We start from the raw sequence: 25,661 nt of genomic DNA, 5'->3' as shown, positions 1-25,661 counted from the left end.
TTCCCCCCTCCCCCCCCCCCCCCCACATCAAAACACCAGAACACACAACCAGAATAAACAAAGTCACTCAAGAGCATAATAAAGTGGGACAGAACTGTACTTTTTTAGGCCTCGATCTGGCTAAAAGAACAAGACGCCCTCGCTGGTTGAATTATTTCTGCCATGTCCTGCGTCATGGTCCAAATCCACTTTCCATTTCTGTGGGGTTGTTTTAGATTAGTGGTTCTCAAACTTTTTAAACTTTTGTTTCAATGATCCACAGTTTGATTGTTTACTCACTGTTTACTCACTTTTTCAGGATAAGGGGGAATAAAAAAAGAACATGTGTTCCAATGGATGCAATCTTGTTAATACGTTAATTAATTGGTTCAATATTCATAACATCCACAGAGACTTGGACACATCAAGTGTCACAGATCAGTTGTTCTAAAACCATTGGCCACCAAATGTAGGCCGCAAACCCCAATCTGAAAAGGTTTTGCGCCAGGGACACCCCAGAAGAGAAGATTAGTGGAAAAACAAATGAAAAATAGCAGTGCAAAACGTATAAATGGATAAAGTGGTTAAAATGATTGTGATGGTTTATTAACTACTTTTGTGTGATCCCCTGGAAGCACCGTTTTTGGAAAACAACCTCTGGCTACTCACCTGTACTTGATGAAGGGTGACTGATGCCCATGCTAAATTAGCTGTTGCAACCTGGGGAAAAAAAGAAAGAAAGTGACACTTAAGCCAGAAAACGTATTACAAACCTCTGCAGAGGTGTCTTCTTCACCTTTCCCCACCTATTTATTGGAGTACCATTTTCTATTTTGTCAGGGAGAGACACGATCCAATCCCACACCCCTTACCGCTCAGATCAGCTAACACAGGAAGTCTGTTCATCTTCTTCGTTAAAAACACCCTGGCCAACGCTCCACACGTCCTAGTCTCCTCTCCCTCCTGGCTCCCAAACTGTGGAATAAACTCCCCCTCTCAGTCAGAACTGCAGACTCACTCATCATGTTCCACCGCAGTCTGACAACTAGTCTCCTCGGGCTCTATTTCACCCCCAACCACTCCTCTTCCCTTGTAACCTTTTACTTGCTCATAATATTACAGCATGTTGTATTATCTAGATCAGTGTCATATTAGAATACTGTTTTCTAAAAACTGGTCGACTATGGCCCGAAGTCCAGACTTGATCTGTGGGGAACCTTTCTGAACCCTCGTGACCCTAACCCTAAACCATTGGCTTTGATTAGGTAGCCTGTACCATTTAGAAAGGGGAGAAAGGGGGCTATAGGTCACAATGACCTGGGCCCTACCATTAGTGAAGGGTGGGGAAAAGCAGACTGACCTCCTGGTGGCTGAGGTTGAAGGGCTCCTTGCCCCAGTAGCGGTGCAGCTCCAGCACAGCGATGAGGTCCCCGATGGCAGTGAGGATGGGGAGGCACAGGACCGAGTGGACGTGCTGCTGGATCCCTGAGTCCTGCCCCGTTCCGTCGGGGAAGCGCTCGTCCTGCAACACACAATGGACCCCCATTTGATGACATTTCTATCTCCGGGACACCCAATTTATATTGTAAAATCAATGTTAATTTAACTCTGAGAGTTAGTGTACAAATGGAACCAAATGGGAACCAAAAGGGAAGCGGCCTGGAAGTTGAGTGCAGATAGCCCATTCTGACAGTGTAGTAGAAGCAAAGGGACCCGCGTAGGGGTCATTGAAGTCTTACACTCATGATGTCCTCCACTAGTGTCGTCTTTCGACTCTTGGCCACATGGGCGGCAATGGTGGTCCCAGACGCATTGGGGCCCAACGGGATGAGACTTGGAGGGCCGTCCTTGGCCCCTGTAGGAGTGTACAAACACAAACTCTACGGAGAGGAAGAGACAGGCAGACAAGACAAGATGGAGAAAGAGAGACAGAGAGAGGAGAGAGAGAGAGCGAGAGAGAGAGAGAAATGTGAAGTATGTAGTATTATAACCACAGCAATGAATAATGAATGACGTGTTCTGCCGTGCACTTACATTGTTGCATTCTCCCAAGAAGTAAAGTGCAAATCCATCAGCTTTTGTCGCTGGGGAAATTGAGAAAAGCAAGGGTTGTAAACGTGTATGCGGGCCCGTGCCTGTGTGTGTGTGTATGTGTCTTGTTATTGTGCAGTTTTTTTAATAATGTTTAGTTTTCAACACTTAACGTTAATATAGCGATATCACAATATTTGGCATAAATGTTGTCCATATCGTGCAGCCCTGGCTACAACCAAGCATAAAAATTACTTCCCCCCCCCCCCCCCCCCACACACACACACACATTTTAGTCTAGTTTTGATTTGTTAACGAAATTGTCAGTATATTTAGTCGTTTTAGTCATCATAGCTTAGTTTTTATTTCGTTTTCATTCCTTTATTTCTTCAGTGAAAACAGGTAGTGTCATCATCAGGCCCAGCTGGTGTTAATATGTACCTGTCTTGATGATGTTGCACAACTCGTACAGCAGCAGCTTGTTGTCTCCGCCCATGTCCAGCCTCTTCTCCATGTAGCTGTTGAGCTCATACACCACGCTCTGCATGTTGCTGTCCTGATACTGCCGAGCACAAGGCGCGCGCACACGCACACACGCACACACACACACACACACACAAACACACACACACACACACACACACACACACACACACACACACACAAACACACACAAATGTTGTTGGTGTCGTGTCTCCATACACTAACTTTTTGTGGGTTTTTTGTGTAAATTAACACCCTATTTGATCATATACTACACCGTCACACAAAAGCAGCAGATCCACTAGCTCCAAACACATTGCACGTTTTGAGCTTGTAGATCTGCTACTTTTGCTAGCTTTGAATTTGAATCCTGATGTGGGTCGTCACGTCACTGCTGTATCCTATCCCACCTGCCAGTGAGGATCCCCCACCGGGAGGACAGAAGATTATTTTCACCCAGTGTCAATAGTCTATTGTAAACCTGGGCACTACACTCCCTCTGCCAACCTGGGGAAAGCAACAGACTGACCTTCATTCAGTACATGAGGAGTCCAAGCTGCTTCTTTTTACCTGACAGGGGGGAGCACGTTATTACACGTTATTTCAACCAGTTCCTTTCCCCACCATCAAGTGCCCCGGCTGGCCAGGGGGAAGCAATATACTGTAGAGACCAGGATTACTGAATGTTTTTTGTGAAGGTACCTACCCTAGGGGACACGCGGAGAACATGCAAACTCCACACAGAAAGGTCCTTTCTCCAACCCCACCTAAGGTATGGGCATTGGGTACTGATGCAGCAGAGGAGAGAACACACCCCAGCGTAAAGTTCTCAACGGGCCCAAAATTAAGGCCCGGCCCGGCCCGGCCCTAACTGGGTCGGCCCGAAGCTTCAGTGGTTCAGTGTGTGTCTGTGTGAGTCACTGTGAGAGTGAGAACGGAGTTCAATGGACTTATCGCCGAAATAAAGGATTTATGTAGCTCACGTTAAACTGTTAATGTTCCATTTACATATCATTCTAATGGATTCCATTTCCAGTGGTGGTGGTGAGTAGCTCCCCTTAGTTTCCTCTGAAGTGAAGCAGCTATGTTCAAGACTCCCAAGTATCGTTATTTTGGAAATCAAATAGCCTGTAGCCTGCAGTGGACTGTAACATTGCGTGGTCATCATACACTACAGAATTATATCATTTAGTGACCTAATCAACGTCATATAGTCACCAACCGATCCATATAGACAATTTTAGCTCAGTCCAACTGCAACATGACGAAAACCTTTTCAGCTATCGTGTGATAATCCGATTGATTTTATAAAACATTTAGCATATGAACTGAAGCTCATTTGGTGCGCCGCAAACCAGAGGCCAGCCAGCGGTATAAAAAACAACCCCACCGTTCACTTCTCTCTGGTCATGCCTGCGCGCAGTCAGTATGCAAGTCTGAAATGCCAGCGCGCTGCACCAAGCCCCCCGCCTCCACTCCTCCGTCTTCCTCCTGTCACAATTAAGTGAATCACCGATAGTGCAGCCCGGCCTCTTCATAATAAATACATACTACACAAATAACATAATTGCTATTTTTATTATAATAAAGAAAAAAGGAGAAAAAGAGAAAGGAAAAAGACAAAATCAAGGAAAATCACTGAGCCCGAGGCTCGGCCCGGCCCGGCTAGTTAGCATTATTTTTGGGCCCGGCCCGGCCCGAAAACGTTGGGTCGGGTCGTGTTCGGGCAGAGTTTGAGAACTTTACCCCAGCGTCCCCAGAACCGAATAGTCTTTGGTTGTTCTGGTGTAGTATGCATACAGTACAAGGCATGAAGTGGTCAGATGGGTGGGCCGTCCGTGAACACGATTTCCAAGTAGATCTGCTGCTTTCGTGTGATGCTGTATGATCAAGTAGGGCGATAATTTATCGGGGGAAAACCCCCAAAAAGTTAAAATATGGAGAGAGGTTTCTGCGATGGAGGTATGCTATGATTCTGTCATTCACACAGACAGATAACCTTTCGTCTCAATCCTACCCTGCTACCTCACCCTGCGTCCCCTTCTGTCATTCATTGACATCCAAGCCCAGGGATCCCCCTGCAAGTCCCCATTAAGAGGAGGAGACCATCAGAGAGCTCCGATTAGAGCCCTAGTCAGGCCTCACTGCTCAGCCGCCAGCTTCAAAAGTGTCCCATTCTATTATGTAACGCGCCGGCCGCCCTCCCGCTTCATGCGAACGGGGCCAGAGAGCCGTCTATTTCTGTGCCTGCCTGCCTGCCGAGGGGGGGGGGGGGGGGTCAGGACAGGACGGCAGGGAGAGAGCAGTGGTGGAAAAAGTACTCAATTGTTAATTGTTTTACTTAAAAGTATCAATACTGCAATGTGTATTGTAGTAAAAGTCCGTAAGTACCAAAAGTAGAAAGTACGCTTTGTGCAGAATGTCTCTTTTCAAGTTTTCAAATGTTACCAAACATCTTTTGATAATAACAGATCTACAAGCTCACAATGTGTTGCATTGTGAGCTTGTTTCGTAATAATAATAATAATCAAAATCTACAAAGTAACTAGTAACTAAAGATTTCAAATAAATCTATTTATTTAGATCCGAAATGTGGAGTAGAAGTAAAAGTATTGGAAATTGGAAACACTCAAGTACAAATACCATACCTCAAATTTGTACTTAAGTACAGTATATAGTAAACGTACTTAGTTACTTCCCACCACTGGGAGAGAGGCCGTGCCGCCTTCCCATATCCGTCCACATCCTGTATTCTCAGACGTACTGTATATATGGATGACGCACTGATGCAGGGGTCACGCAGACCTCCTTTCTCATTTTCTATCCTCCCATTGAGTGAGTGGGTGTTTTGGGGCTGTGTGTGTCTGTGTGAGTGCATTGTTGTTGTTGTATGTCGATGGTCTCTAACCTCTGTCGGCCCTCCCTCCCTCCTTGGGCCCGACACCCTCAGTGTCCCAGAGGCGACACCCCTGTCGCCATGACTCATGTGGATCGTTGCTGTCAAGTAGAAACCTCTTATCTCCATAAACTTTACCGATTAAGACCTGAGGCCAATGCTACAAATGCCTTCTAAAACAGCAGTTCTCTTCTCACACTTCAAAGACAAATGTACAAGCTTGCCGTGCGGCACAAAGTGGCGCGCTCTGAGCTTGTAAATCTGCTGTCTTTGTAGAGTCAGTGCAAAAATCTAAAAGGACTCCACACAAAAGAATCGAAAGTAGCAGATCTACATGCTCGAGCTCGTCGATCTTCTACTTTTGCCGTTTTTGAATTAGAATCCTGAAAAGTAAGGAGGACAAACACATCACTAAAGTAAGGAGAGGACAAACACATCACTAAAGTAAGGAGAGAACAAACACATCACTAAAGTAAGGAGAGGACAAACATCACTAAAGTAAGGAGAGGACAAACATCACTAAAGTAAGGAGAGGACAAACATCACTAAAGTAAGGAGAGGACAAACACATCACTAAAGTAAGGAGAGGACAAACATCACTAAAGTAAGGAGAGGACAAACATCACTAAAGTAAGGAGAGGACAAACATCACTAAAGTAAGGAGAGGACAAACACATCACTAAAGTAAGGAGAGAACAAACATCACTAAAGTAAGGAGAGGACAAACATCACTAAAGTAAGGAGAGGACAAACATCACTAAAGTAAGGAGAGGACAAACATCACTAAAGTAAGGAGAGGACAAACATCACTAAAGTAAGGAGAGGAGTCGAGGACAAACACATCACTAAAGTAAGGAGAGAACAAACACATCACTAAAGTAAGGAGAGGACAAACATCACTAAAGTAAGGAGAGGAGTCGAGGACAAACACATCACTAAAGTAAGGAGAGGACAAACATCACTAAAGTAAGGAGAGGACAAACATCACTAAAGTAAGGAGAGGAGTCGAGGACAAACACATCACTAAAGTAAGGAGAGGACAAACATCACTAAAGTAAGGAGAGGACAAACATCACTAAAGTAAGGAGAGGAGTCGAGGACAAACACATCACTAAAGTAAGGAGAGGACAAACACATCACTTTTACTGGGCCGACAATTCCAGCTGGCAGATTAGTTGGTTGTTCGTCAGGCCCTGGGAAGCAAACTGGAGCTGGAAGGTCGATGAATGATTAGAGTGAATGATTTACCAAAAATACATGCGAAAAGTTGGAGAAAATATGGAGATAAGTGGTTTCTGCACGACAGCAATGGTTTTTTTTTTCTTAAATTTTTATCCCACGATTTTGTAACCCAGTTTTCTTTTCACCCAGTGCTAATGTAATCCTGGGCGCTACACTTCCTCTGCCGACCTGGGGGGGCAGCGGACTGACCTCATGCCTCCTTCTATGCATGAGGAGTCCAAGCTGCTTCTTTTCACCTGACAGAGGGGAATTTCCCCGGCCGGACGTAGCGCGTGGAAGGGACACGTTATTCCGACCAGTTCCTTTCCCCTCCATCAGGCGCCCCGGCTGGCCAGGGGGAGGTAGTTTTAGAGACCAGGATTACGGCATGTTTTTGTGAGGGTATCTACCCTAGGGGACACGGGGAGAACATGCAAACTCCACACAGAAAGGCCCTATCGCCAACCCCCGCCTCGGGTATGGGCACTGATGACGCGGAGGAGGGAACACGCCGCCAGTGCCCACAGCGTCCCCAGCGGGAATCGAACCCAGGACCTTCTAGCTGTGAGGCGACAGCACTACCAACTGTGCCACCATGACAGCAATGGTAAGCTTGTCCACCCGTCTCCCATTGTCTTCTATGCATTCCATCTTGTTTGAGATGGGGTACGGATCGTCTCTGCTTACCTTGTTTACATAGCCCTGGTTTCCCTTGACAAAAAGCATACTATGTCTGCCTGGTACTCGTGCTGGAGGTTTCCTCGCTTCTCTATCCTCACTTGAACCCGGAAGTTCAGCTCGCCCCCGCCATTTTGATGACGGTCATGCCAGGTCTGTTATTATTCCTGCCCCCCCCCCCCCCCCCTCCTCCAAAGGAGTGAGGAGTGGGGCTTAGGAGGCATTGCTGAGGAGCTACGAGCAAGGATACATGAGCGCATGGATCCTTCCAGGCAGACCTTCCAAGCTGAACAGCATGATGTTAATGACTCTGGCCCTACAGCGGGCAGTGTTGTGTTTGTTATGTCTGCAGAGACACGTGTGAGTGGGTTGTCGCGGTGGGGTGGTGGTGTGTGTGTGTGTGTGTGTGTGGGGGGGGGGGGGGGGTGCCCATGTGAAACTGTAGCAGGGGCAAATTAACTCCTTTGATGCCACCATTAACCCCGGCGCTGTGTTTTTTTTTAGAGTGTGCATGCAAAGTGTCACACCGATTGGTCCAATTATAGATAAACATTTCATAGCGCCATCACGACGCTGATTTGAAAAATGTACAGTTTAGTGGCATTTCTTCCTCTGCCTAGTGGGAATGTGTTCGAGAACACACGCACAGCGTTTAACACGTTTGCACGTTCCCAGTCAGGAATGAACGCACCTCCACGTTGAGCTACCTGTACCATTCTAGAAGGCAGAACTACACTCATTTCAAGGCAGGGTCACCGATCTATGGACACGGCCATAGTGTGAGTGTCAATAGCGTGTGAATCTCGTTTGCGTCCGTGCATAGGCATGGTAACGCCCCGCCTGCCTGTGATTGGCCTACCGACACTGCCCGGCTTGACTGTCCCCCGAGGTGGATAGTGCTGGATAGTCTAATTTGTTTGTATGTGTAAACTTGAATAGTACGATCCAGTAGTGCATATATATACGCAAAACACAAAAAGCTAAAATATGCAAAGGTTTCTGCACGAAAGCAATGACTGTCCATGCCCAAAAAGTTAATAAAAACAAGGCATCACCATAGGAACAGAATGAGCAAGAGGCACATGCAAGTCAGTGATTTGACAAGACAGACACAGACACAGACACAGACACACACACACACACACACACACACACACACACACACACACACACACTTACCCTGCTGACTTCTTTAGCTGATGTGTCATCTAAAAAGAGAGAAACAATGACAAATTTAGTTGTGTTGAATGACGAGATAAGGTGTGATTCATGAAGAGATTTCACAAATAAACAATATACGACAATGTGTGGCGATTTCACATGGTGATACAGGTTCATACAAAAGATCATTAAGTCAACTCTGAGTGTACAAGTGTAACCACATGGACCCATAATGGTCCATTTGGTCCATTTTAGTTTTTTCGTAAATTAACGGCCTAACTTATACTACACAGCTGCGTCACGCAAAAGCATCAAGAGTAGCAGATCCACAAGCTTGAACCGTGGCGCGAAGCAACCCGTTTTGAGCTTGTAGATCTGCTACTTTGACTACTTTTGAATTTATAATCCTGAAAAGTAACAGTTTTGGACATAGTTTTCCAGTTTCCACCCGACAGAGACGATATGACTATTGTTTTTGGATATAGACAGAATTATGTGATAATGATGATGGCTTCGGCCAGTCCAAACAAGACCCCGGACTGATAAGTCTGGGAGAGTGTGACTCGGTATGAAAATAAAAGCCATTCACATGGCAGCGTGCGTCTCTCACCAAATAGCACACATGACCATTCGCCGCCCCCCGAATCCCCTTTGATATGTTCTCATGTGATCAAAACCATGCGAAAAGCCCTACAGAATTTTTAAGAAGCGTCTAGCGTTGGGGGGAAAAAAATGCTGACATTTGAACCGGGTGTCTTTTGAAATGAGCGTCTCTTTGTACATGCGAAGAAGGAAAAATAAAGCCATGTACGCTGTTTGTTGTTTCAGACATTCCTCCAGTATGCTTGGCGTTTCCTAACTTAGCCCTGAGAGCTATTTTGGAGTTAACCCCTGGCCAGAGCTGACGTCAATGCAGGAACACAGTGCTACACTTGAAAAAAAAAGAATGAAAGAAAAAAAATCATGTAGGACAACCCTTGAGGGGCCCTTATTCATATTTTATTTTATTTCCAGGCACAATATGAACTAATACAAACAACAAAAAAACTGTTTTTTTTTAAATAATCAGAATTATGTTTTATTTCCTTCGTGGTTAAACTTCCTTCTCACGGAACCTCTCACGGAGTCTCTTGACCCCATTTTGAGTTCCGCTGGTTTATGTAGAACCCACATAATGTAAATAGTGTTTCTTCGGGGTGGCTAACGTGCTAAGATAGGTGCTATAAAGCACCAAAACAGGTACGAGATTACAAGCCAAAGCCACTTTTAATGCCATTTCGCACAATGTTTCTAAGATTAGCATACTGCGTAATACACTTTATTTATTACTTTGTCAACTCTCACAAACTATAAAACTAAAGAAAAACACAGAGCAGGGAATGGGGTGAAAACACACACAAAAGCATCCAGACACGTTCTAGGATCAGTAATAAAGTCAAGGGCTTAAGGAGCTTGCATTCCTCGCCCTTGGCAGGTCAAGTTGAACTTGCTTCATGTGGCTCTGGATAATAAGAGCATCAGCTAAAGGCCTAAAATGTCAATCTAAACATGCGTTTCATTTGAACAGATCATTGAATCAATTTCCATGTATGTCGAATATTAGTCGAAATGGGAACACATCTTTCTCAGTGCTGGGACTCTGAAAAGTGTGAATGTTAACCATTGCGGTTAACATCCATTTGGTTGCATGTGTACACTATTCAGAGTTACATTAATACAGAGCATTTACTGTGTAAAATGTGAACAAAATCGTTCCCAGAGTGGGCGCTCTATTTTCAACTCATTCGCCGACCCACGTGTGATAGGTGCTCCATTAACAGCGAAGAAGACTAACATTGTGGATACTTTAATAGCGCACAGGATGGTTTTCCAGGAACCAGCATGGGCTCATTTCCTGGTTGCGAACCTTCGGTTATGTACTATGAATTAACATGCAAATCGAATCGTCTCTGTCTCTGTCCAAAACTCTCACTTTTCAGGATTCAAATAAAAAAAATAGCAAAGGTAGAAGATCTACAAGCTCACACAAGCTTGTGGATCTGCTACTTTTGATTCTTTCATGTGATGTTGTAGTATGATCAAGTAGGGCTTCAAGTTATGAAAAAAATCTAAAGGTAAAAAGATATGGAGATAAGAGGTTTTTACCCGACAGCAACGAAAATGGTAATAAAACATGCTCTCAAACTCAAGCCTCTCATTTTTATTGTAAGTTTCAACAGCGCTTTCTTGATGACATCACAGATTACAGTTGTGTTCTGGCCCTGGGAGAAATTTGTCATGTTCACAAATTGTGACTGAGCTTTCCAACACCATTAGACTCACTGTGTGTCGAGGTGGAGCTCACTTTTTGAGGGGATTTCCTGCAATGACAAAACCTTGCCGGATTTATTACGCCAACACCAAATAGTCGACCAGCGGGATCGTGTCTGGGATGGATTAGTTGTTCTTGTGAATTCAACACATTTATGGGCTCCTAACCAACAAATCAGCTTATTCACTGACTTTGTTTTGTCAGATATCATGAACCAAAATGTAAATATTGTGTTATCAGTGTTGCCACTAAAACATATGCATCATCTACATCAAGGGGATTCCAGGGGGTCCCCAACTACATTTAGTATAGCATCAAAATCAGTTTAACCACTTCAACTGTATATATACATCAGCTATTGAAAATATATATAATAATAAAAATAATAATAACAACAACATCACAAATCTAGTATAGGAGGCCATGTCACAAAATGTTTTCAGAGAGATGGCGATCTGCAGCCAAACTCTGTAGCCTACATATTCATCTGGGGGTCCTTGAAATGAAAAAGTTTGAGAACCACTGTTTACATCTATATATTGCAATGCATTGCCAACAGAAATGAATCTATAAATTACTGTACGTAATATCTTCTAAGCATCTGCGACTGCTACACAAAACAAGCAATTCTGAACCCAACCAAAAAAACATAACAAAAGTTGTCAGCCATAGTCTGTAACAATAACATCTTTGTTTGCATCGTCAGGTTGTATCAAGAGATTAATTTTACTGGTACAGTTACTCCTGGGAGCCAGGGATGTGTGCGTGCGTGTGTGCGTGCGTGCGAGGTGAACATGTACTACACAGCTTAGTTTGTGCGTGTGTATATGAGACACAGCCCAGTAGTCGGGTCTAATGGCATCCCATATTGTGAGGGACCTGCAGTGTTTTGTGTCAACAGAATGAGGGGAGGACCGGCTAAGGTACTAAAGGTGCCAACTACGGGGTGGCTGTGGCTCAGGAGGCAGAGCAGGTCGTCCAATGACCCGTGGGTCGGCGGTTCGCATCCCGGCTCTTCCTGTCTACATGTCGAAGTGTCCTTGGGCAAGACACTGAACCCCACCTTGCCTCCAGTGTTTGCCACCATTGGTGTGTGAATGTGGGAAGTGAGAACGCTGGCGTTGTTGTTGTTCGCCGCTTCATCTCCCAATGTATTAATGAATGGACCATTGTAAAGCGCTTTGAGTATAGGCATGTAGTGCGTAAAGCGCTATAAAAATGCAATCCATTATTATTACATGTTCATAGACAACCGCATACTCCATATATTAAAGCGGCGACCGTCAATGTACCTTTTAGCATTGCTCCGGTTGCTATGGATAGCCTCCGATTTTTAAATCCAGCTCCATTGAGCCTCCACAGGATTTTCAAAGCGCTGTATCTCTAAAGCTTCGAGCGCTGTCCGTGGTGAGCCGTCGCGCATCCCGACAATCGTAAATCATTTGGGAGTTTGTATCGCATCGCTGAGCACATGTAACTGTTTGTAAAGAGAGCCAAGGGGTATGAGCTACGGCTAACGATCACTGTGCTCACAACAACAGTCCCCACCTCACTGAATAACCCGTAGAGTGAGAGCGGACGGGTGGCACAGGTTAGGTGTGCTTATGCTACCACCTAGTGGCAGTAATGAAGTTAAGATACGGTACAGTATAAAAAAAATTCATACCTTCACGACATACGGTACACAACCGTATTTAAAAAATAAAAAATAAATATAGTTAACGTAAAAGCTTAGCGCTGCTGGTGATAGAAGTCATTATAGCATGTCTGATGTTGTCTAGCCCAGTGCCTCTCAAACTGGGAGTCGGGACCAACAATAAGTTCCGCAAGCTCGAAGCAGTAGCACGGTGCTTAGTTAGCTTGCATGGCCAGACACAAACCTGCCAGTTCCCCCAAAAATTGCCCTCAGTGATAGTCTGGCCACGCGAGGCTAGTGCTTTGTGACACGTTTCGAGCGTGTGAACTACGGGGGAGGCGGGAGGGGATGTGGTAACTGGGCTTAATATGGAGATAGAAGTGATCTGCCCGACAGCTACGATATCAAATTGGGTGGTTTTTCCAAAAAGATGTACAAAAAAGGGTGGGAATTAGGGATGTCTCCATCACAAGTTTTTTCTCCCCATCCGATTCCAATCATTTGAAAACCACGTCACGATGCGGTGCGTCGTTAGCTTGTAGATCAACTATTTCACGCTATTCCTAAAATAGTGGAAAATAATTGAATGTCAGTTTTCTTTCTTTACTTACTTATATGTCATATCTGCCCTGTGCGACAATCCAAAAGGCAAACGGAAATGCAATTTTTATTCATAATGTTCCAGTGTTCAATGGCTAAAGAACATAATTAAAACCGTTAATTGCAAATTATTTCAATGACAATTAATGGTCAAGTAAGAATGTCATGACAGCGACAGCCCTGAGTGCAGCTGCCAAAGCTAACACAGTCTTCCTGTGTCATAACAACTATATGCTTTGAAGAGAAGTCTGACAGGCATCTAATTTTGTTGTTTTGTTAGCTCGATAATGAGCCATGTGTTGACTCTTCCAGGGCCAAAAGGGGCAGTAACTAAGTACATTTACTCAAGTACTGTACTTACAGTATGTACACTTTTGAGGTATTGTTTTATTTTACTTGAGTATTTGCAATTTTCAATACTTTTACTTCTACTCCGCTAATCTCATAACCAAACATTGTACTTTTACTTCAATACAATTATTTGAAAACTTGAGTTACTAGTTACTTTACTAGTTACTTTGTAGATTTTGATAATTATTACAAAACATGCATTAACCACTTATGCCCTATATACATTTCGGCCATTTGAAAATAGCCGATCTCCAAGCTCACGCATTGTGAGCTAGTAGATCTGCTACTTAAAAATATATACATTTTGATACCAATATAAGAGTATTTCTACATTGCAGTACTGATATTTTTACTTAAGTAAAAAGATGTGAGTACTTTTCCCACCACTGAAAAAGGGTGTTGTCAAAGTGTTTCTCCACAATTCTCTGTATCAAAGCCTTCGCCGCGTCACAGACAACACCATGCAAATTGTTGCTGTCGGGGCAGAACCGCATTGTTAAGTTGAATCCTAAAAAGTGAACCGTTTTGGACATACAGTATGAGGTTCCCACCCCGATAGCAACCAAAATCTTAATTAGAGTTTCCAGGGTATAAAATTATACACAGAGAGCTGGGGCGCGTGGGAACCTCCCTCCTGATGTCAAAGCCTGCAGGTGAGACGGTTCCTCTGTCACAGTGAGTGTGTGTGTGTGTGTGTGTGTGTGTGTGTGTGTGTGTGTGTGTGTGTGCGTGCGTGCGTGTGCACGCGCGTGCGTGTGTATGTGTGTGTGTTCTGCCACACAAGCACATCTTTGTCTGCTTATGGCCGTGCTCCAAACACATCTGATAAACAACATCAGCTGCTTAGCATCTAGGCTCAGCTTAGCTCAGCACAGTGATGGAAAGTAATAGAATAGATTTACTCATGCACTGCCTTCTAAGCAATGCTCCGCTTGGTTTAACGATGGGAAATATCGTAGCGACAATATTGCCCTCCAGCTGTTGATCAGCCTTTACAGGGCATTACTGTGTAATAGATTGCCACAGGCCGTCGAAGCTTAAAAAAAAAAAAAAAAAAAAAAACTCAGACGTATGATGTGAAATAGGTAATGAAACCGAAAGTAGGCAGGTATCATCATCATCATCATTTTTCTACCGCGGTCGAGATCATGGATTTCTCAATGCCACGCCAGACTTTCCGGTCCTTCATTGCCATCCCCAGTTCCATGCTTGCTGATGCATGTGTCCCGAGCGATGACATCAGGGAACGACAGTTTTCTACCTCTGGTCTGCTTTGAGGCAGGATTCCAGAGAAGGGAAGATATAACCTCATTGTCAGCTCTGTAGCAGTGGCCGGCAAACAGTGTTCTTCTGGATCGGACTAGTGAAGAAACACGTTGCCGTATATTAGATATAGGTAGATAGGTAGGTATAGCTACATGAGGAGAAACACGGACAATGAACGTAGGCTTCAAAAGTACGTATGTGTGCAATTTGTGAACGCCTGAACACGTCCTCTGCCTGCATGTGCACATTATGTATCGCTTGCGCGGATAGATAAAAAGAATAGCCGAACAATAGCCCCAAATAGCTAGTCCAACCCCACAACTGCCTTACCCCTTATCCCGAAACCTTTTTGCCTTTGCCTTTTTTTCTTTTTACTATTAAGACTTTTTTTTAATTGTTCAACTAGACGATCTACATCGACACGTAGCTTGTAGATTGGCAATTTTAACTATTCAAAAAAAGGTAAAGATAGAAGTTTAGGGATAAGGGGTAAGGCACTGGCAAAAATAGGGCTCCAAGTGCCTAATCCTAATGCCAATTTAAATCCTAACCATAAAACAAACATTGACCAGGAAAATGATCCTCACAATGTCCGTTTCTCGATGTACTTGTGTGGTGACATTGGGTCCTCACAGGTATAGGAATACAAGTACAATCCCCCCCCCCCCACACACACACACACACACACGTACAGACAGCTTATGTAATGTTGTCCGTCACATGAGAGGGGACGCGGCTGGCTGGAAGGATAGCTTGCAGGAAGCAGTCAGTGTGCGTCTCTAAATGACAGTCACATGATGACGAGTCAGAATTCAAACAGAATTCATTCACTTTGTTTCTGTCACCCAAACACACTATTACGACACAGAAACGGAAATATGGGCTTCTACTTAGGAGGGGTGGGGGGAGAAGAGATTGGGGGAGGGGGGGGTAGCCTGGTTAATAAACCAGACTAATATCGCACGGACCGCGGGATATTAGTCTGGGGAGGCTCAGCTTGGATTTCATTTCCAGGGAAACATTTTCTCTTTGACGCAATTGGTCAGAGCTACTGTCAGTCAAAGGTCTCAAGCATTGAAAGTCACTGTACCAAAGCCCGCCCATATTGCATATCGTGTCCCGATTGGCCGCCCACATTCTCTGGTGTAGGAAATGGGCGTACAATTGAGCCTCTCCAGACCGAAATCCGCCGGCAGGCAATTTATTTTTGCCAACGGCTGATTCGGTCTGGTTTATTAACCAGGCTAAGGGGGGGGGGGGAATAAACCTTTTACAAGTTAGCCACCTCGTGTAGAACTACACAAAAGAATCCATGGTGTTAATGTAACTTCGAGTGTACAAACATGGAACCAAATGGACCGTTTTGGTTCGATTGTGTACACTCTCATAGTTATACAGCAGACCCATTATGGCCATCATTTATCAACCGTGCGTACGCCAAAATATGGGTGCACGCCGAAATTACTGAAATTTTCGGCATTTACCATTTCCACCAAAGCTTGAAATTGAACTTGTGCCAAGAAAAAAATCACGTCTGGTCGGGAGCTGTCGTACGCTTTGTCCTCACCTGTTTTTCTGTCATAGAACAGCGGAGCAGCATTGTTTGACCAGCTGAGAGGCTGTCACAGGCATCTAAACATATGTTTTCACTCCTAAAATGTCTAAAACTAATAATAGCCTACATGTGAAAAAAATATATTTTGTAAAGGCATGTCATATGAAATTGGTAGGATATTTCCAAGTGTGCAAGCTTATTAAAATTGCGCAATTAAAAACAATGCTTTAAAAGCCATTTAAATAGTGTTTTGCATGAGCGCATACTGGTAGCCCCCCCCCCCCCCCCTTTTTTTTTTCTTTTCGCAGATAAGTAAGCCTGGGTGTCACGTCCTGTCCTAGGACGTACCACGCCTGGACCGCCGTCCCTACCTTTGCCCCTCTGTTGCCTCCCTTCCCCTGGCTGATTGTGAGACTGTGTCCACCTGTGCTTCTAAGCTGAAGAGACTTTTGTTAATGAGCATGGAGGTATATTAGGGACTCTGTGTTATTGGTTAGGTTGCTCAATTATAACACTGTGTGCCCAAGAGTGGGACTTTCTGTTATGTATGCCCTGGGAGGGTTTTCTGAGTTAAAATAAAGGTACTTGAGTGCAAGTCATTGTTTCCTGGATTATTCTGCATACGGGTCTTAATACTGAGGTGTTCCTGACAGTATAATTGAGCCATAAGATGGACCCAGCGGAATTCACTCAGTTACAAGGCGCGGTGGCGCTACAAGGACAGCTTTTGGGCCAACATGAGAACATTCTGGGTGAGATGAATGATCGCCTCGCTCAGCTTGTCGCCGCTGTTCAAAACCTCACCGTCGCTCCCCCCCCTCCCCGTGGGGTCCAGGTTGGACAGGCCGCGGCGGGCCTCCCCCCCATCGTAACACCCACAGAGCCGCGCGTCCCGCACCCAGAGAGGTTTAATGGGGGAGCGGATTGCCGTGGGTTTCTGACGCAGTGCTCCTTGGTTTTTCTTCTACAGCCATCTGCTTTCACTACGGATGGTGCCAAGGTAGCCTACATGATCACATTGTTATCGGGCCAAGCCCTTGCCTGGGCTAACGCCTTGATTGAGAGACAGTCACCTCTGTGCGGTGATTATGATCTGTTCGTCGAGGAAATGAAGAGGATATTCGACCGACGAGTTCGTGGCAGAGACGCGGCTACACGACTGCTTAATCTACAGCAAGGGCGCAACAGTGTGGCTGACTACGCTATCGAGTTCCGTGTGTTAGCAGCAGAGAGCGCCTGGACGGAGGCGGCATTGATTCCGACATTTCTTTCGGGACTCTCTGATGCTGTAAAGGACGAGCTGGTGTCTCGGGAGTTGCAAGAGGGCCTGGACTCTTTGGTATCGCTGGCTATCCAAGTGGACAATCGCATCCATGAACGCGGGAGAGAGAGAGACTGGTATCGTCCACCGTGGCCTGCTGAACGACGCCGGGAGATGCCGAGTGTTACCGAAGACCCCCGAGATGCTCTGATGACGTCAGCGGCTGAATCGTCTGCGCCCAGTGAACCGATGCAGCTGGGGAGCTTCAAGCTGTCTCCCGGTGAGAAAGAGAGGAGAATGAAGGATAAACTTTGTTTGTTTTGTGCCCAAATTGGTCATTTTTTTGCTGCTTGCCCTAAGAGAGAGAGGGTCTAGCCCATGCAGTTGTAGATGATTTCTTCCTTTTTTGAGTTTTTGTTTTGCCTTGTGGTGCAGTCTCTCACTATACTGTGTGTTCCTTCCCATCTGATTTTGTGACTGGTGTGTGTTTTGGATGGGTTCCCGAGTGTGTGTTGCTGGCGTGGTTGTTTGTGCTGCTTGCTGTTTAGTGTTCCTCTCCCCCCCCCCCCCCCCTGGGGTCGGCGATGACGAGATGCTGACAGGCTGCTGGGGTCTTCGTTCGGGAGTGGCGGTCCTCGCCTCGTCCTCCGTGTCTTGACTGAGGGGGGTCCGCACTCGGCAGCCTGCTTCCAGTCGTCGAGGACTCACCGCCGCCCAATCCCCCCCCCCCCCCCCCGGTCCCCCTCGTCCTCCCTTCTCCCTGGCCCCGATGCTGGACACGGCCTTTCCCCTCTGCTCTCCCCTTCCTCTGTCCGGTGGGCTCCCGGCTCATGTCGGTGGCAGGACGACTCCCACCTTCGCCGTGGTCGATGCCAGGGGGGTTCCTGTCATGCGGCCGTTGTCGGGGGTGCCATCCGGTCATGTCTGCTGGGCCCCGTGGTCTGGTTAACCGGCGCCAGGCAAAGTTCCCTGCCTTACCCCCCCTCCCCCCCACGAGGGTCCCGGACTCTGGTCTCCGGGCTGGTTCTGCCCCCCCTGTTCGTTCTCGGTCCCTGGGGAGCGGGCCTTTGAGGAGGGGGTGCTGTCACGTCCTGTCCTAGGACGTACCACGCCTGGACCGCCGTCCCTACCTTTGCCCCTCTGTTGCCTCCCTTCCCCTGGCTGATTGTGAGACTGTGTCCACCTGTGCTTCTAAGCTGAAGAGACTTTTGTTAATGAGCATGGAGGTATATTAGGGACTCTGTGTTATTGGTTAGGTTGCTCAATTATAACACTGTGTGCCCAAGAGTGGGACTTTCTGTTATGTATGCCCTGGGAGGGTTTTCTGAGTTAAAATAAAGGTACTTGAGTGCAAGTCATTGTTTCCTGGATTATTCTGCATACGGGTCTTAATACTGAGGTGTTCCTGACACTGGGATGCTATGCAGATATAGTCAAGTCTACCAACCAACGGCAACTGTAATCTACAGCAATGTCTTTCTCGCGTTACGTCTCGTCCTTTTAATTAAGGATAAACCCGACGCGCTCGAATGCCAATAAATGTGACATGCCGACAGTGTCGAGGCAGCGCAAAGTGGGGACCGTTTTAATTTTTTTTGTCATTATGGAAAATCACGGGGTGCCAACTTCACTTCCTAAACTTTAGGCTGCGCAGGGAGGCAATCTAATATACAGTGAGTAATGTCATAAACGTGCATGCAGGTCAGTGACAGTGACAGACAGAACAGGAGCGGAGGAGGAGATGCAGCTATTCGCAAAACAGCATTTGTCATGGGCTGTCCATGTCCAAACTCATTCCAATGACGTGCACAATGTTATTTAATTAATGCTTCACATAATCACAGGTTCAGGTTTTCGTTCACTAATCTTGTTGTATATTAAATGAATAAACATTTTAATAATTGCATAATTATACAACTAACACACAGTGACAGTTGCTTGCAAGTTGCATGTGCGTGCGTGCGTCTGTGTGTGTGTGTGTGTGTGTGTGTGTGTGTGTGTGTGTGTGTGTGTGTATGAGAGGGGGGTGAGGCGGTCAAGGTAGGCTTAACTTGACTCATGTAACTATGGTTTCCAAGGTCGTACTGCAGTTGTTCATGTCGCAAACACGAGGGCGAGGCTTGATTTCATAGGGCGTGCCAGATAGATTTCAGCCGTCACATTTATTAACGTCGGAACGAAATTAAGGAAGGATCAGCTGTTTGCGATCACTTTATAAATGCTGTGGCGACGTGGGTGTACTACGAAACCTACACTCGAATTTGAGGCATATTTTACACTCAATTGATAAATGAGGGCCTATGTGTCCATTTGTATACGTATATACGTATAAGAGTTACCCATTAAGACTGGAAGCCAATTCTACAAACGCCTTCTAAATCAGTAGTTCTCAATTGTCATGACAAGGCAAGGACCCCCAAATTATATCTATTTTAATATGTACATCCGAAAATATTTTGTGCCAGGGACCCCCAGAAGAGACAATTTGATGTATTTCAACATTTTTCAAAAAAAATCAAAACAAGCTCACAGCACGGCACCAAGTGACGCGCTGTCAGCTTGTAGATCTGCTATTTTTGAATAGCCAAAAATTACACGGACGTTGTTTCTGGTTTTAATGGGTTAAATTAACGATCCAAGATCCAATTCCATCCCATCAAACGTAATGACCACTTTGCCTATGTGTGAAAGGGCAATCAAACAGTGTTTGTCATTCGAGATCTTATAGTGGTTGCAAAGTATACCAAGACACCCTGCAGAGTGCTCTGGTAAGTGGCTACGCATGGTGCTCTTTCTGCCACCGCAGGAAGTAGACTTAAAGTGACATTACCGTTTGTGACGTAAAACGCTCAACCCCAACAGAAACATGTGGTACAATTAGGGAACCGTCAGCCTAAATAATCCCGTTTTCTTGGAGCTTTGGTTGGTTCAAGGTTGCCTCTCAAGACGATTTAAAGAGGTTTGGGTTGTGTACTAGATCATTGTTTCGAAAAAATGGAAAAAAAATGAAAAAATGAAAAAGTTGAGAAACACTGCCCCTAAAACATTGTGTTATTTTATAGACTTATTTTTTAAGACCAAATGTACATGTGCATGGTCTTGAGACAGGACTGACACTATGGAAATCTGTACCAAGACAGCACTCCAGAGAGTGAAGCTGGACTACGGCCCTCTCCCCCATATATACTTTTAATGTGCTGTGTTCACATCTGGCCCACAACCTCAAATACAATCCCCATGTTCTCTTCCATCTTTACCTGTCACTTTCTACTGCGGCACTTTGTCAAAATCGTGAGGTATTCATAGCGAAAATAGCTGACAAGCTCACAACACATTGACACATTGCATGCTTGTAGACTGGTAAGTTATTAATTAGGGTTGCCTAAATAACTTGCCTCTATACAGGTAAATTAATGGGCACAAAGTATTGATAGTAAATTGTAGTATGCAATTGCAATAATAATGTGCACCTGACATGTCTCATGGTACACTGTTCTACTGTATCGTTACATGATTTTCCTTAATTTTTGGCTTAAATATACTTTGAACTCACCAAAACTGTGTTTTTCAGTGAAATCCTTATTTTGAAGATTCCAGCGGAACCCGAGATCTTAACCGGATGTAGTAAAATGATGTGTGTGACGCTCGTCTTTTCTTTCACCCGGAGAAGACATTGTGTGACTGCGATTGTCGGTTCTTTGGTTATGGGAATAAAGGTTGTTTTGACTAGGGCCGCAATCTCACCCATCAGAACACAATAAAATAGGCATATAGACGTTTTTATAGGCCTATGTCTTTAAATGTTCTGATGAATTGAAAATGGAGGACCCTGAAGTAACAAGTCTAAGGGGCGATTCACACTATGGTCCCGGGTGCGTGTGAATGATGCGTACCGTTACCGGGAGCGGATTGCCCAACCTTCCCTGGGACCGCATGGGGGGCGGGTCTCTGGACCGTTGAAGTGTATTCAGATACGGATCGTTCCAATGTGAATGCATGCGTACCTACAGAAGGAAGTGGACTGTTTTTTAAAAAGAATGTGACAATCTCTAGTCGACGAGCCAAGCGTCAACAAAATAAAACACAGTCGCTGCACGACGCGTAACACCAGCGCATTTCTCAACGCCGCCCGTCTCCTGTTGAATCTGCGTATACACGCAGCACCGCATTACGCGCTGATATTATTCTGCTGACTACACGTGGCTCTTGGGCTTTGCTTGGCATAGTTTCCAAAGTAAATAAATATATATATATATATATATATAATAATAATAATAATTAGTAGAATCCATAGCAAACTAATATCAAACACGACACTGGAGCACAGAACTGACTGACCCAGTGAATAGCAGGCAGGATGACAGTGAAGTAGTATAACGGCAAAGAGCCAAAGAGGCAATGCAATGTGTGTCTGGATTTATTTGAGACAATGTCGCAGAGTTGATGGTCAGTGTCCGGGCGCGCCAGCCATCAAGCACACCACCATCTGGAGGATTAAAGTATGTTATGCAAGTGTACCCGGGTGCACTGTTGAATCTCGGGCAATGTGAATCATGGCCATCGGGGACCAGGCAACCGTATTCGGAAACGGTTCCAATGAAACGGATTCAGTCCGTCTCAGTGTGAATTGCCTATGATAAGCAATTCACACTGAGACTGACTGAATCCTGTGCTCCTGTGCTCCAGTGTCGTGTTTGATATTAGTTTGCTATGGATTCTACTTATTATTATTATTATTTTATTTTTTACTTTGGAAACTATGCCAAGCAAAGCCCAAGAGCCACGTGTAGTCCGCAGAATAAGATCAGCGCGTGCTGCGGTGCTGCGTGTATACGCAGATTCAACAGGAGACGGGCGGCGTTGAGAAATGTGCTGGTGTTACGCGTCCTGCAGCGTCTGTGTGTTTTTTTGTTGACGCTTGGCTCGTCGACTAGAGATTATGTCACATTCTTTTTTTACTTCCTTCTGTAGGTACGCATGCATTCACATTGGAACGATCCGTATCTGAATACACTTCAACGGTCCAGAGACCCGCCCCCCATGCGGTCCCGGGGACGGTTGGGCGATCCGCTCCCGGGAACGGTACGCATCATTCACACTACCACAACATCTGCAAAGTGGTCCCGAGTGCGCACCCGGGACCATAGTGTGAATCGCCCCTTAAGCTTTTTCTGGTTTTATACTCGTAGCAGTCAGATTTTGTATTGACCTGTGTAGGCTACTTTCGTTTGAACTGTACCCATTCTACAAACTGAATACAATGTCCAATCAGCCATCAATAACATTTGCAGCAGCAGTTTACACAGGGGCCCGCCGGCTCACAACACACAACTACAGTAGGCATTTGCAGTTCAGTTGGCACCGCGGCTCAACCTTATATTAGATACTGTATAAAATACAGTACAACAAGTTGAGAACCTCTGTCTTATGAAATCCATGACAATAAAGTAAGTAGTGCCTTTCAAAGAAATAACTGTAAATGTCCAAGGATTCATTGTCAATGGCTGGAAAACACATTAAAGCATGTTTTGTACAAGACATGGGATTACTGCATTTAGTTGTCAGTTACCGGCCGAGCTGACACAGCTATGCTTGTTCTGGGAGTTTCTTGGATAGAAGATAGCTCCAGAACTCCAAAATGGGGATAGTGCACATGAAAAGCACTGATGCACGAGAATCCCTTTACCTTTTCCTTGACTGTGGCTTGTAATGGTCAAATTAAATTAATTATTTTGAATTAAATTAACACTCAGGATTTGACTGTGTATACTATACACTATACAGTAATATTGTGTTTTTTTGTGTTTAGTTGTATGCAGCATTTATATATAAATATATTTCTTATCTCTGAAAGGAACAGGCTGACACATTTTTCATATACAGGACATGATCACTTTGGATTAACTCAAGGGTGTGCGCGCGCGTGCGTGCGCACACACACACACACACCATTGTACGTGCAGTATAATATACAAGGGTTAAGTTTCAGACTACCGTAACCGATTTAGTCGATTATAAAATATCTATTATATTTTTTAGCTTGATTCATTGAAATTTGAAAAATATTATCCGATAAACCCACATGAGCAAGATTAACCCATTAAAACCAGGAAAGCATCCTGGTCACTTGAAAGTGTGAGAACTATCAGTTTAGAAGGCATTTGTAGAATCAACCTCAGGTCTTACAATGGGATAAGTTGGTTTGTGGATTGGATATATTATTCCATATATCCCATTTTGGGCGGGAACCCCTTTCGGTGTTTTAAGCATTCTGTTATGCTTTAGCCATTGAAAAATAGCAGGTCTGCTATTTCTGAAAAGTCGTGAAAAAGGGTCCGCAAATCTTTTAATATATATTTCAGAGCGAACATTTTTAACTAAAATATTGGTTCTGGGGTTCTGGGGTTCTGGGGGTCCTTGACATGAAAAAGGTTGAGCACCACTGACAAAGCTTTTTTTTTATCGACCTCAGTCCAAAATGGGATATACCAGGCCTGTCTCAGATGGAGAGACAGGAGGAGAGAGAAGGGAAAGGCTGCACGGTGTGGAGCGTATAGACCGCATGGCCACCGAGGTCTCTGCAGACCTCCTCCATGCAGGAAATCGCTCCAAAATGCGACAAATCCATCCTCCACAAGCCCCCCCCCCCACCCACCCCTTAACGCACACCCACACTGTGAGCCAGTCCCCCCCCTCCCCTTCAGCCCCTGGCTGCAAGTCCCTGGGGGTGGGCTCTGACGTCAGCCGGCTCACACTGGGCTGAGTGCCAGCCCCCCGCGGGCCCTTGATGGATGCGCTTGGGCTGTGAAGCAGAGGCCATGCACGGTGTGTGGAGCGCCGGCCGGCTTGCACTCGGCCAGCTCATACACGTCTAATGACCTGTAAAGTCCCTCTCTCTCTTCCTCACTCCCTCTCTCTCACTCCCTCACTCTCTCTCGCTCACTCCCTCTCTCTCTCTCTCTCTGTTAGAACAAAATAGCCAATTTGCTTGTATACATACAGTATGACGTACATTTTCCATTCATTGTCAATGGCATTTAATGTTTGTGTTAACACAAAAATATCGATTTGCTCAGACACATATGACGTAAATTCTCCATTCATTGCCAATGGCATTTAATTCTTGTGTGTGTGTGTGCATGGTTGCTGTCACCTGCAGGTCGGCCGCTGGTCTTCCTCTTCAGCCATCTGTCCAACGTGTCGGAGCTCACGCTCTCCAACACAAAGTCATCCAGCATCTGAGGGTGCAGCGAGAGGTAGGCCTTCACTTTCTCATCTGTCAAACCTGGGCCCCAACACACACACACACACACACGCACAGGAGAGATGACACAGTTATCCACTTGGCCCTGTCGGTGACGCGTCGCAATCCGTCACCCCCGATGACAAAGACATCATGACACAAGGTGTCACACAAAATCACAGGGAGAGCTCTCTTTTTTTCTTTCTCTGTCTCTTTCAGCCAATACTTCTAGTCCCCCATCATATACTGTGATGATCTTCTAGTCCCCCATCATATACTGTGATGATTGTCATAGTGTTGCTGTCGGGGCAGAACAACCTCAAATGTGTATGTGTACGTCCTACTTCATCATACAAGAGTAGTGAATGAACACAATATTTGTATTGAATATAAAATGAGAATAGGCTTGTATATATATTTTTGAGTGTTGCAATCACTCCTACATTCAGGAATGTCCGTGTGTATCATTCATGAGCACGAGTGGTGTGCGCATGCGTGAAACCAGCAATGGTCAGCAATGTCCGTGTACCTATATCATGTAGAGTGGTGTGCGCATGCGTGAAATTTGCGCGTGTGTGTGTACAATGCGCGTGCTTGTTCACTAAAATGATTCGTTCATTTCGGTCCTGTAAACTATAGGATCTCCCGTACGGACTCTATGACACGGACCCACCAGTCACTCGAACGAGTCGTTTAATCATTGGCCGAGCCAGGCCGATCGTCCTTCCAGGCTATGGGATTTTCTCTGGGAGGGATGGGGTCTAATCTCATCTTGTGCAGCTGAGAGTAGCCATTTTTTCCCCTGCGCTCTATGGTAGTAGCAGACTAGCACTGCTAGTCTGCTACTCAATTAGCATCGAACATTTGCGCTCGTTATAGCTAAATACGGTATTAAAAAAATTATGAATTATGATCGAAAATCTCAGTTACAATGAAACTGAATGGAGGTGTTTTTTTAAAGGGTAACTCTTCCGTTTTGGCAGAGTCAG

The 25,661-nt window shown here is 45.2% G+C and overlaps 1 protein-coding gene across 4 annotated transcripts in view; it reads right to left on the bottom strand.

Moving 5' to 3' along the window:
• pde10a (phosphodiesterase 10A) overlaps window positions 1-25,661 on the bottom strand; it is an 88,598-nt gene that overhangs the window by 32,543 nt on the left and 30,394 nt on the right. For 3 of the 4 annotated variants that reach the window (XR_014569896.1, XR_014569897.1, XM_083775646.1), the window contains exons 2-8: window positions 24,583-24,714; window positions 8,468-8,496; window positions 2,452-2,572; window positions 2,014-2,063; window positions 1,719-1,859; window positions 1,340-1,501; window positions 649-699 (exon numbers count right to left, since the gene is read on the bottom strand). Coding sequence is in view for 2 of the 4 variants with exons in the window: in XM_083775646.1 (XP_083631772.1) it covers window positions 649-699; window positions 1,340-1,501; window positions 1,719-1,859; window positions 2,014-2,063; window positions 2,452-2,572; window positions 8,468-8,496; window positions 24,583-24,714 (686 nt within the window). In the remaining 2 variants the exon portion in view is untranslated. Of the gene's footprint in view, window positions 1-648; window positions 700-1,339; window positions 1,502-1,718; window positions 1,860-2,013; window positions 2,064-2,451; window positions 2,573-8,467; window positions 8,497-24,582; window positions 24,719-25,661 lie in introns of those variants that run through there. The other variant, XM_083775647.1, reaches the window with a different exon arrangement.

Source organism: Protomyctophum parallelum (genome assembly GCF_964188405.1).
Source record: "Protomyctophum parallelum genome assembly, chromosome: 10".
In the NCBI taxonomy this organism is placed as follows: Eukaryota; Metazoa; Chordata; class Actinopteri; order Myctophiformes; family Myctophidae; genus Protomyctophum; species Protomyctophum parallelum.
This window is presented reverse-complemented; position numbering and strand designations above follow the sequence as displayed.